Source organism: Nelusetta ayraudi, unplaced genomic scaffold (assembly GCF_046127955.1).
Source record: "Nelusetta ayraudi isolate G7.1 ecotype Tasmania unplaced genomic scaffold, CSIRO-AGI_Nayr_v1 ptg000050l, whole genome shotgun sequence".
Classification (NCBI taxonomy): domain Eukaryota; kingdom Metazoa; phylum Chordata; class Actinopteri; order Tetraodontiformes; family Monacanthidae; genus Nelusetta; species Nelusetta ayraudi.
In genome coordinates, this window is record NW_027466100.1 from 2186134 (window position 1) to 2198678 (window position 12545).

General features: G+C 44.0%; 1 protein-coding gene across 9 annotated transcripts in view; it reads left to right on the forward strand.

The window, feature by feature from the left end:
• Nucleotides 1-12545, forward strand: part of cacna1da (calcium channel, voltage-dependent, L type, alpha 1D subunit, a) — a 63864-nt gene that overhangs the window by 40648 nt on the left and 10671 nt on the right. For 8 of the 9 annotated variants that reach the window (XM_076037071.1, XM_076037069.1, XM_076037072.1 and 5 more), the window contains 11 exons: nt 163-321; nt 1602-1712; nt 2695-2778; nt 8298-8426; nt 9187-9252; nt 9364-9455; nt 9549-9708; nt 10274-10401; nt 10513-10609; nt 11046-11148; nt 11278-11379. In XM_076037071.1, the coding sequence (XP_075893186.1) occupies nt 163-321; nt 1602-1712; nt 2695-2778; nt 8298-8426; nt 9187-9252; nt 9364-9455; nt 9549-9708; nt 10274-10401; nt 10513-10609; nt 11046-11148; nt 11278-11379 (1231 nt within the window). The remainder of the gene's footprint in view (nt 1-162; nt 322-1601; nt 1713-2694; nt 2779-8297; nt 8427-9186; nt 9253-9363; nt 9456-9548; nt 9709-10273; nt 10402-10512; nt 10610-11045; nt 11149-11277; nt 11380-12545) is intronic. The other variant, XM_076037076.1, reaches the window with a different exon arrangement.

Here is a 12545-nt window from a genome sequence, read left to right on the forward strand (position 1 = left end):
ATATGCGTGTGTGTGTGTGTGTGTGTATATGCGTGTGTGTGTGTGTGTGTGTGTGTGTGTGTGTGTGTGTGTGTGTGTGTGTGTGACATATTGCACCACTTGGGCGCTTTAGCGCACTTCAAAAGCAGTGAAAATGGTGAACATGCCTTGGTTTTTTCGCAGCGTCAATGTGTGGAATATGCTCTGAAGGCGCGGCCACTGAGGAGGTACATCCCAAAGAACCCATACCAGTACAAGTTCTGGTATGTGGTGAACTCCACGGGGTTTGAGTACATCATGTTTGTGCTCATCATGCTCAACACACTTTGCCTGGCCGTTCAGGTAAGAATAAGAATCTTTTTCAGCTGCTGAGCCCGTCGCTGTAAAGAGATACGGGCGTCAGATATACGACTCCAAGAGCCCATATAGCCATTATTCAATGATAGAATTTGATGATAAATTATTTTTGAAAAAAAAGTATATGTTTATATCAAATGGCGCAATTGAAGAGGATGTCTTTAACCTGAATACAAGTTTAGCAGAATAACCATGCAAAAATGTTCATACCTGAGTGAGATCCCACTCACTGCTGTGCTATCACACAGACTGTTATCAGTGGGGTGATGCGGGAGAGCATCTCTTTTATCAGCAAGTTTTGCTTTGAAAGTGCTGCAGTGCTTTTTTTTCAGTTTTTTTTTTTTTTTTGACTTTGCACCATCTGCTGGTAGAACACACCTTCTGGGAGACATTAACGCCAGACCCAACCCCCCCCCCAAAAAAAAAACAAACAAACAAGAAAACAGAGGAACAGAAATACAACCCCATCAGATCTGTATCCACCGGCCCTGGAAGAGTATATAAAAGAAACAACCAGATTACAGTATAGGGAGCAGATCGACCACAAAAGGGGACTGTGAGGTACAATTTAGATGCACAACGTTTTCTCAAGGCATGCTGTCAATGCAAGGATGTTTAGAATGGAACAAGCTGCCCATTGATATCACAGAGTGTCCCACTTTTAGATCTTTTAAAAGCACAACTTACAGACTGGAGGCACATTGTTTAGTCTGGGTCAATCTTGTGTGTGCAGTTGTTGCTCCATGGCGGGTTCTTGTGCAATAGTGTAGGCATAGTTAATATGTGTGAATGTTTATGGCCTTTTATTTTAATTGATTTTAATTTTAATTTTAACTTTGTTTTCGTATAATATTGTTGTAATATATTGTCGTATTTTATATGTCTCTTTATGTTTATTATTGTATTGTTGGGGACTCAAAGGAAATCTAGCAGTTTCAGTCTGGCATATTTACATTGACTACTTATGTACTCAGTGTTTATCAATATGTACTGTCCCGTCTAAATGAACTTAGAAATAAAATCAAAGCTGCAAGCAGCGTTGATGGGGCTGAGCCCGCTTGCCGCGACCGCCCCCTCGACACCCGCCGAAGAACCCCGACACCTGCCGAGCCCTCAAAATAAATAAATAAAAGATCTCATCCCTACTGTACATGCAACAGTGCAGCCTGGAGCACCGACGGAAAAACATGTGCCGCTTTTCTTGTCCTTCTGCTTGAGTGCCTCTAAGGTCCTCCTCTCTCCCTCTCCTCTCCCCAACGTCGCAGCACTACGGCCAGTCGGCGCTCTTCAATTACGTCATGGACATCCTCAACATGGTCTTCACCGCTGTCTTCACTGTGGAAATGGTTCTGAAGCTCATTGCTTTCAAACCCAGGGTGAGCCATCCCCTCCCCCTCCTCGACGTCCTCTCGCACATTTCACAGTAACGTCCCAAAACTTGATGTTGAACGCCAGGAACTGACGCCTTCAATGTCGTGTTCTTAGAAATGATCCCTAAAGAGTAATGCTGGTTGGCTATTGCAGCAGCTCCACCAGTCAGTGAATGTTCTCTCTTTGAAATTATTCCCCACTCCTGCGCCCCCCCCCCCCCAACCACCACCACCACCACCACCACCCCGTCTCTGCTGCCTGCTCAACAGCTCTTTGTCGCCAAGAAGGACAGGATTCTAGTAAGACTCAGAGTGCCGAGTGCAGTGCTGACATCTTTTGCTTTTTCGCATTAGGACTCACTGGTTTTGCATGTTATAGCACCGTTAAGAGTAATTTAGACTTCAGCCACTACCTCTGTAAATCTGGCTGTTTATGTCCAACCGCCCGACTAGCTGCTATAGCAGAACCTCTATAGTGCATAGTGTATAGAGTATATTGTATATAGAGCTACTAGCAGTATCTTCCAGTGTGAGAATAAAATTAATTTTGTCTTCCTATCTGACTTGCCCACCACTCGCTGCCCCTCACCCAGGGCTATTTCGGGGACGCCTGGAATGTGTTCGACGCCCTGGTTGTGATTGGCAGCATAGTAGACATTGTTCTCAGTGAGATCGATGTAAGTAAGCTCAGCTGCCACCAGTCCCGCTGCTCTCTGACCTCTCCCATCCCCCTCGCCGCCCCACTCCGCTCTGTTAGCGCCACCTTCAGCTCACGTGGCAAGGTTTCCATTGCAGCAGCTCGCTTTTCTACTTCTCTATTTAATCACTCTTAATGCTTTTTCTTCTTTTCTCTCTTTCTCTCCCTCCTCTTGCCCTCCCCCTTCTCCCGTACTCTCATTGAAAATCCTCTAACTCATCTCCTCCTAACCCGCAACTCCTCCTGTGTCACTCACTCCAATCTCGACCCTGCCACGCCACGCATTAACAGCACTATTTCGCTGATGCTTGGAACACATTCGATGCCTTAATTGTTGTCGGTAGCGTCGTTGATATCGCTATCACTGAAGTTAATGTAAGTACGCCTCTTCTTCTGGTTCCCAAGTTAAACTGAAGCCTTACAGGAAAGCCACATGGCATCAGCTGAACAGAACCATATGCAGAGAGAAAGTGAATGCATTTAAAATGCCTGCTGGTAAGAGCTGAGAGCCAACAGTGAGAGGATGGTTTGAATTTCTTGTACACATAGAATTATACAATCACGATGCCCAAGCAAAGTAAATTAGTAAATACCTCATAGATAGATAGATAGATAGATAGATAGATAGATAGATAGATAGATAGATAGAGTGACAAAGGGGTCAAAGGTCAGCATCACTGGACATCACAATATTCTCTGTGAAGTCAACAGAAGAAGAGATTGTCGCCATTCTCGTTGTTTGTCAGATGCTAACTTGTCGATACTAATCAATCACATTGAATCAGTGTTTTGTGTCACAAGCCGGTTTAACTCTTGCTGATACTGAGCTTCAGGTCTCCGTCTGTCTCTATCTGGCCTGTCCTCCGTACAGTCGGAGCCTCCACTTTAGAGACATTGTTGGCTAAGCTCTCATTTAGGATGCTAATACTGTTTATTGGCATTCCCATGTGTCATTAGCTTATTCTGCAAAGCTTCAGTTTGACAGTGTTTGTCTCTATGTTATCAGTGCTCCATCCACAAATACCAGCTGCTAATCACACAGTGTGTGTCCTTGCTTATTGTTTTATTGTTGTTGTCCATGCGCCAACTGTCCATTGCAGTGCTGATTTTTCCAGGTTTTCTTTTTTTTTTTTTTTTTTCCCCTGAACGATATGCCTATTGCAATGTTTCGAATGTCGCGCTGCTAATATGTTTTATATTCTGGAGTTTCTGACTTTTCCTGATCTGATGCCGCCATTCGGTACAGAATAGGATGTTTTCTGGTCCGGGTGTCTAATTCTTGCTCTTGTCCATTTTTTTTTTGGTTTTGTTTTGTTTTATAGAAACTTGTAGAGGCAAGTATGACATCAAACAAAAAATGTTTTCTGTGTGTAACCTTTGTTGACAACAACTTTATCTTTGAGACCCCACAGTAAATATATTTGCTGCTAAATTTGTCTGCAATGAAAGTTAGAATGAAATTTAGTTTTCTGTTATTTAGAGCAAACAGCCCTAAAAAATAGTGAAAAGCTCCTTAAAAAGATCATAAGCCACAATTCATAAAGGTGATGCAATAATTTAAGAGAAAGACCTAAAAGAAAGCCTGTTTTTTTGCCATGTGTTGAGTTTTAAATGAACAATAATGGGAAGTGTTAGCAGAATTGCAGTGCGAGGATTTAAACAGACGGCAGTCTAGGATTAGAGTTTGAAGTGTCGGCGGTGGTTTTGGTGACGGTGCTTGTTGGAGACGCGTGGCCTCGCTGCTTCACCTGCCTCCTCTCGAGTGCTCTCATTTCTGAGCTGCAGTGCTGTTTCTCCTGTCCATGTCCTCAGCGTCTCGGCGCTGAAATGTGTGTCTGCATGAGTGTGTAAAAAACAAAAAAAGTGCTTTTGTTTAAGACATGACGGCGATGGTTCTTATTGTGATGCATGTGTGTTTTACATGTGCGGTGTGTGTGGGTGGGTGTGTATGTGTGTGTGCGCGTGTGTTATGAATGACGGGGATGTGGTGCTAATATCACAAGTGCCTTCTTCTAGCGGTTCTTGTGAGGAATATTCCACAGTTTGTTGCCTTGATTTCTGGTGTTGCTTCGCATGTGGCTGTTTGTGTCCACAAACCGACAAGATCAGACTTCACTCGTTGGCTCTTTGACACGTGCTGATCTTAATGAAGGGTTTGGATCTTGAGTTACTGCTTGCTGTTGACGTCATTGGCCATGTGTTTGATAAGTTCCCAACCTGACCTCTCACAATGCATGCTGGGAAGTGTTAGTCATGTATACCTCAACCCCCCCCACCCCACCCCTAACATCCTCTCCATGTCCCGCCTGGCACAGATGGCGCTTGGGCACCCGCTCCATTCTCCTCCGGTCAGTGTTTGTTTGCTTGTATGTTTGCTTCAACCCCAACCCGCCATTTTTAGGCTTGTGAACTTTGTCCTTTTTCTATCACTGTTCTGCACCATCTCGTCTTCTCCTCTGGACAGAATGGCCCTGAAGCTCAGACTTTGGAAGTGCACTTCCTTTTTAGGATTGCTGAATTTGTTCAAATGAACAAAATGCAGATACTTGAGATTTTCTTTTTGGACGAGATGTCACTCTGTACTTGGTGTTGTTGGCTTTTTATATGGATCTAGTAAAGAATCGCAATTAGTTTTTCTCCATTAAAATTATTATTTTTGAACTTTATTTATTTATTTATTTATTTATTATATATTTTAGATTGGGAGACGATAACCCTGACGTTGATACAGTGGCCTCGTTGTTCCACTTGTACTTACGTAATGACATCTTTCCTTAGCTGGCAGTTAGCTTGTTGTCTCCACTCTCTATGTATTTCAATGGCAAAGGAGCCAAAAAAGGCCTATAAAGATGTTGTCATCAGAGGAGATGAGAACGAGAGAAGAGAGTTGCCGGTCAAGGGATCAGACAGACACGGCACCAACCTCCTCATTCTGCAGTAAAGTAGGGCGTGTCCTCTCAAGACGGTGCTGGGCAGGCAACCATAGATGTGCGTTTCTATATCAGTCAGGACAGGTGCGCTGTGAGTGGCAGCTAGGGGTGCCATTCACCCCACTGCAAGTCAATGAATGAACAATATGAATAATGATGGGAAAGTTATTTTCCAGTGGGAGAAATTACATAGTGTTCCTTTGAGGTAGTGATAGGACATAGACACTTCCTTCTGCCCGATCGCTTGAATTAGGCCTCAATTAGATGTAAATCAGGCTACAGCTCTACCACGATCAGGTAAGAGTCTGTCAGCAGGGCAGATAAAAAAAAAAAGCCGCTGCTTGCACATATACACATTCACCGCTGGTGGCTCACTGCGGCCGAGTGTGAGGTTCTTTGATGATCTTGTGTTTGTGTCTCTGTGAGTGATTGTCTCTGTGTTTTGTTCTGTCTTCCCGTAGTGAGCTCTTAAAGCTCAGAGTGGAGCTCATGTGTAGCGCAGGTGTGTAGTCTCCAGCCAGGTGCATGAAACAGCGACTTTCTGCTCTTTCTTTTCTCCCTCCCTCCCTCCTCCAGCCTCTCTGCCTCTCCTCTCCTTAGACCGAAACCCTTCAAGCTTCACTTTCTCCCCCAGTGTGCGTTGCGTTGCGTTGCGTTGCGTTGCATTGCGTTGCGTCTCGTCTCCTGCCTTCCTCGATCCCTCCTCACCTCTTTCTGCACCCAAGATTTTGAGAGCGCCCCCCGCTGGCAGCATTTGGGCTGTCGTTCGCAGGGCATGCATGAGTGGCTGCTATGAGTGGCTGATGGCTCCTCATCATTACCCAGTGTCTTGCGTGTGCGTGCAGTGCCCCCCTCCCCCCGCCTCAGTCGCGAAACGCATGATCCATTGAGGCTGTGGCCAGGATTACCTAAAGAACCTCCTCAAGCTGATTTGTACATTTTTTTTTCTCCATCATTTTTGCTCATTCTGCACCTCATGACAATCAGGCAGCGCGCGTTTGGATTTGCAAGAAGCCACTTCTGTGTGGAAGACCTCTTCGTTCTGATGTGACGGTTGAGTGTATGCCACAGGGAGGCTCTTATGTGACACAGACCCTGTTAAACCACCACCTCTGTGACTGATCTTTCCTCCATGTGCAAATGTTGCAAATAGTCAGTGGTCAATGATTCAGTGCGAAGGGCTATCAGGTTATTTTATTACTATTTTTATTCCTCTCAATAGTTCCTTTATTTAAGCTGTAGCAAGGCAAAAACAAAGTTATCTAATCTTTATTTAAACAAAAAGAGGAACACTGTCATCATGCAGTGCTGTGGCAGGTGCTGTTAATGCTGCACTCAACGTATGATACTCATATGCTGATGCGTACACACGCCAGAATCTGAAGCCTGAGTCGAGGCTCTTGCAGGAGCAGCAGGCGCTTTTTTTTTTTTTTTTTATCACCACATGAATTCCATCACATTATCTCGCCATGAGCATTATCGAAGCGCAGACATGTCAGCCATACAGTCCATGTGGTCACCTACTGTACTAGTGACCATCACAACCTGCGGGGGTGATAAAGTTGTGTGCCAGTCCTCAGTGTTACCGAGTAACAATGTTGTTTTGTCAGTGCGACCCGTCACCGTCCTGCGTAATGAATGATAAGGCGTAAATAAAAACTGTTGTGTGAGAGTCGTAAAATGTTTTTGTTTTGTGTTTTGTTATTTTTCTGCTGTGTGTGTGTCCGCGTCACAGGGGGGGAAAAAATGAGGTGGTTGTGTCCTGTCAGCGACAAGAGTAGTGACTTTGTTCCGTCTGCGTCTTGACTGGGACTAGAAATGTTCTGTTATCATGTTGGGCGTGTGTGTGTATATGTGTGTGTGTGTGTGTGTGTGGCCTCTGCTCAAGTAATTAACACAGGTCTTTGATTTTAAAGCCAACGGAGACTCCTCAGGTGGATGAATTGGGGGTAAGCCGTTAGGACGACACCATAATTAGAAATGCATTTCCTCCTTTACTTTTTTGTTGAGTTGATGTTGTTCATGTTACCTCCAGTGATCCTCTTTGCCCTTATCCCCCCTCTTTGTTTCCGTCCCCATTAACCAGTTTTTCATCCTTATACTTCTCCTTGTTTCCTTGATTCATCACATCTAGAAATATATAGATATTCTTTAAAACGAAATAGATAAGCTCTACATTTTTCCCGAGTGTTTTGGAGTTCCTTCTAAAGAAGAATGTGTCGCTCAAACGTGACGCTGTGTGTCCCGCTGGGTGGGAGGGGCGAGGGACGCTCCTCACGTTTGCTCTGTTGACACGGCTACATGGTCTCTGCCACCCATCTCTCACGTGTGGTGGTGCTGCGACCCATGGAAAGACCCCTCCCCCGCCCCTGGGATCGGGTCACCCGCGCTCTGACCTGAGAACCTCCCGGTTGACCCGCCTTTTTTTTTTTATTTCTTTTTTTTGTCGGGTCGACCCCACTGTGACTCCGCATGCAGTGACTCTGGACTGAGGGTGCCATGCTTGTGCGGACGTGTCCTGTCAAGTATGGCAAGGGTTTTTCTCCAGCATGCTCGCCTCCTTGCTTCCTTCCCCCCTATAGGAGTGTAAAGTGGCAGGGCTCCCTGAAAGTGCTTGGACAGAATCAGGGAGACATATCAGCTGCGGCTGCACTGCTGTTGAGATGCTGCTTATTTTTTTTTTTCGCATTAGATCAGATTACGGCCAGAAAATTGGAAGAAAAAAAAAAATCTGCCTTTTGTGCACCGTGAAAACAGAAAAATCCAAAACATCCAAACGTCCTGTAGCAGCGTTTGAATACGCAGTGTTTGTCTCTCAGCCCATATGTATCTCGCTTCAGGGTCTAAGACCAGACCTTCATCATCCTGTGAAGCACAGCCAGGCGGCGCTCTGTGTCCACGGCTTCGCCCGTGACTCTCCGTCTTCGCCGTCTCCTCTGACTCTGGAATGCTTGAATCCCGCAGAACACGGAGGACAGCGCCCGCATCTCCATCACCTTCTTCCGCCTGTTCCGGGTCATGCGGCTGGTCAAGCTGCTCAGCAGAGGGGAGGGCATCCGCACCCTGCTGTGGACCTTCATCAAATCATTTCAGGTAGAGTGGGGATCGGGGGGGAGGAGGAGGAGCAGTTTCGTGTCCAACTTTGGAGAAAAAATATACATATATATATATTTTAATTTATTTAAATTTGTATTTCTTTTGTTCAGGTAAAACAAAACAATTAGACACTAACACAAACATTCCCAACTCCTTAATGAAAGGGAGCAGAAAGAAGAATGATCTTATATTATCAGCCCCTTTACACAAATATATGAAAGAGGATTAGTGCCACCAAAAGAGAAAAAAAATTTAAGGAATTCAAGTTTTCTTTTTGAGTTACAAGTTGACATTTCGTGAATAAAGTTGACGTAAAAAAGCCGAAATTTTGTGAATAAAGTCGACGTAAGAAAAGACTATATTTTGTGAAATAAAGTGGAAGATTCATGAATAATTTCGACGCAAATAAAGTGGAAATTGGCGAGTAGAGTGTTTAGATGGTGGATTAACCCAGTGAACTACAGAGACAGAGCCTTTCGACTTTATTCTCCACATTTTAACTTACTTCACGTTGACATTAATTGCAAAATTTTGATTTTATTCACGGAATTTCGTCTTTTTTTACATCAACTTTATTCCCAAAATTTTAAATTTATTCTCGAATTGGAAACTTAAAAAAAAAGTTTTTAAATGTTTTTCTCTTCTTGTGGCAGTAATCCTCTTTCGTACCAATAAATATATTAACAAAGAGCTAAAAGAAAAATTAGATGGAAGCGAGTGGTTCTCACCGGCTTTCTCCGCTGTCGTTTGCTCGCAGGCTCTGCCCTACGTCGCTCTTCTGATAGCCATGCTCTTCTTCATCTACGCTGTCATCGGCATGCAGGTCTGTATCCAAATTGTGGATCTTTTTTTTTTTTTCTCGTGATGTCACGCCCAGCTTTGAGCGCTGCTGCACTTGAATTTTACCGGAGCAAATGTTTTTTTTTTGTCTCAGGTGTTCGGAAAGGTGGCCATGGTGGACGGCACACATATCAACAGAAACAACAACTTCCAGACCTTCCCTCAGGCTGTGCTGCTTCTCTTCAGGTGTGTTCTCTTCAGGGCCTCTTTGTGGGTTGTGTATTTGTGTGTGTGTGCTTAACATGCACAGTGAGTCGTATGTCTGTGTGAAACCACCAGATGTGCCACTGGAGAGGCGTGGCAGGAGATCATGTTGGCCTGCATGCCAGGCAAACTGTGCGACCCCGAGTCAGACTACAACCCCGGGGAGGAGATGACGTGTGGCAGCGGATTTGCCATCATTTATTTTATCTCTTTCTACATGCTCTGCGCCTTCCTGGTACACACAATTATCTTGGCTTTTTTAATTTTTTTTATTATTTACCCTGCAGCTAGTTAATGTCGTCAAACTACTTCTGAATAACCAGAATATGAATAATAAAAAAAAAAGTTTTAGTTCACAAAAGTCATCACTTGAGTGATCAATTTGTCTTTAGTTAACTTACTGCGGCTTGAGTGCACAATTCATTTAAAATACAAATACAGGAAAAATAAATAGAAAAGAATAAATCCCAAATGAAACTGTGCACCATTGAGCAACAATTTCCTGTTCAGCTTTGTTCAGATTGTTCCTAAAGCACATCACATAATTACAAATTTCATATTGCAACTGTGCCAATCTGCAATAATTAGTATTATAGATAATATATATTCCATATTTTGTTTTCCAAAGGTGAACACCTGCCTGCATTGTCTTGTGATTTATATATTTACTGTTGAAGAGTGTTTTACATACCACTGTTTGATCTAGTTTGACACTTGATGCAGCCGACCACTTGCAAAACTCTTGAGACGCAAAGAAAAATACTTGTAGTTATTATTTTTTGTCCCCTGTTCCTCTCCAGATTATTAACCTGTTTGTGGCCGTCATCATGGACAACTTTGACTATCTCACACGTGATTGGTCGATTCTCGGCCCACACCACCTTGACGAGTTCAAGAGAATCTGGTCGGAGTACGACCCAGAGGCCAAGTACGCGTTTCACTGCTGCAAAACCACAAATTATTTTGCGTTCATCTTTTCCCAATCCCAATTTATTAAAAGCTGCATTGATTAATATCTTTGTCCACTTTGTTCACACAGAGGCAGAATTAAACATCTGGACGTTGTGACACTCCTTCGACGTATCCAGCCTCCTCTTGGTTTTGGAAAACTCTGTCCTCATAGAGTTGCTTGCAAGGTCTGTCCCACACTAATTCAAGTATTGAAAGGGCCAGTATTTAACATTTAAAATGCTCTTTTATATATTGAGTACTGGTCCATTTAACTATTTAGTCACTAAAAAGAAATAGCTATTGCATGAGTTGTTTTTTTAAGAGTACAATTTTTTTTTTTGCGTGGGTCTCTTGTAATTGAATAATGAACTAATCTAAAATATAAACATATTTTGACCAAAAGTTGAACTTTCGGAGATGAGAGATTTACTGCCGAGCCTAAAATGACAACATTTTTACGCTGCAAAAAGTACAGGCACTTTGTTTTCGACACGCCTCAACCACTAGTTGGCGCTAAATGTTAGCCACTGGGCGTTACAGGAACACAGACAGATGCAGTAGACTGATTGCTGCTGCTGGGTTCTACCATGTTAAAGGCTTGTTGTCGGTCTCTTCCTCCAGAGGCTGGTCGCTATGAACATGCCTCTCAACAGCGATGGCACCGTCATGTTCAACGCCACCTTGTTCGCTCTGGTGCGCACAGCCCTCAAGATCAAAACGGAAGGTACGCGCGTCGCACTCCCGCCTCTCTCCCTCCTGATGCGTTCGCCGAACGCTCCCTGTGAACGTGCGGCAGCGCGTGGACGTGGAGGTCGGCGACCTCTGAGTGACACGCGCCTCCCCCGTGCCGCAGGTAATCTGGAGCAGGCGAACGAGGAGCTGCGAGCCGTCATCAAGAAAATCTGGAAGAGGACGAGCATGAAGCTGCTGGATCAAGTGGTGCCCCCTGCTGGTGGTTAGTGGAGTGTTTTGGAAATATTGCACGCTTTTTCAGTTTGCCTCTTACAGTCCTGCCAAATCAAACCCCAGCTGAGCAGCTCAAGCAATGACGCGCAACTTGTGTGTCGAGGCTCCAAACAGCTTTTTTTTTTTTTTTTTTTTTTAATAACAGCTGCTTCTTTTTTTAAGAACAGATATTTTCTCATGCTAAATTCTTTATTGTGGTGTTTCTGCTGTGCTCACCTTCTCCTCGTCGTCCCCTCTAGCAGTGTGTCTCATATTCAACTTTGAGTCTCCTCCTCTCTGCCCCGGATGCTGATGGAGGCCACTGACTGTCTGCTGAACTCTGCATGGCCGTATCAGAGTCACTGTGCAAAAGCATGCTCAATCTCTCTCTCTCTCTCTCTCTCTCTCTCTCTCTCTCTCTCTCTCTCTCTCTTCTACTCCCCTGCCTCTCTCTCTCTCTCTCTCTCTCTCTCTCTCTCTTTCTTCTTTATCTGGTCCTCATTTTCTCTGTTGCTTTAATCTCTGTCCTTCTCTCACTGCTTGAGCTTCCACGGCTTATTTTACTCACATGTTTTATATCTCTGTATCCCAAACACTCTGAGGCACTTCAGAATATTCTGAAGCAGTTCTGTTTTAGGGTGGTGGCATGGAACTAGCGTTGCCTCTGTCTCCGATCTCTGTCCCCAGCGTACTTGCTCAAAGTGACTCAGACCTCTGCTTCAGAATGATTCTCACACACATTTTCAGACCCCTAAAACAACTGAAGATAAATCCAGTTTATGACATTGTCTGTTACATTTTTTTTCCTTTGGCTTTCATTTAACAAAGTAGCCATAAATGAGAACAAACTACAAGAAAACATTTTTGCATCTGCGGTGCGCATTGTAGGCCTGTATGCTTTGTGTTGAAGGGCTAATCCACACCATGAAGACAAACGAAAATTTGTGGTTTGAAAGATTGTTTAAAATGCAGTAGCCGGTGGAGGTCACAGGTGATAGAGTTTGACAAAGCAGCCAATCACGATTAAATTGCCCCATTTAAAAGACAGAACATCCAGCAAATCTGTTGCTCATTCTATAATAAAAACCTACCAGTGTTTGACTACATATATCAATAGAAAGATGCTGTCAATTCGCCTCTATTTTCTTTCTCTGTACAAAAAACTGATCAATGTGA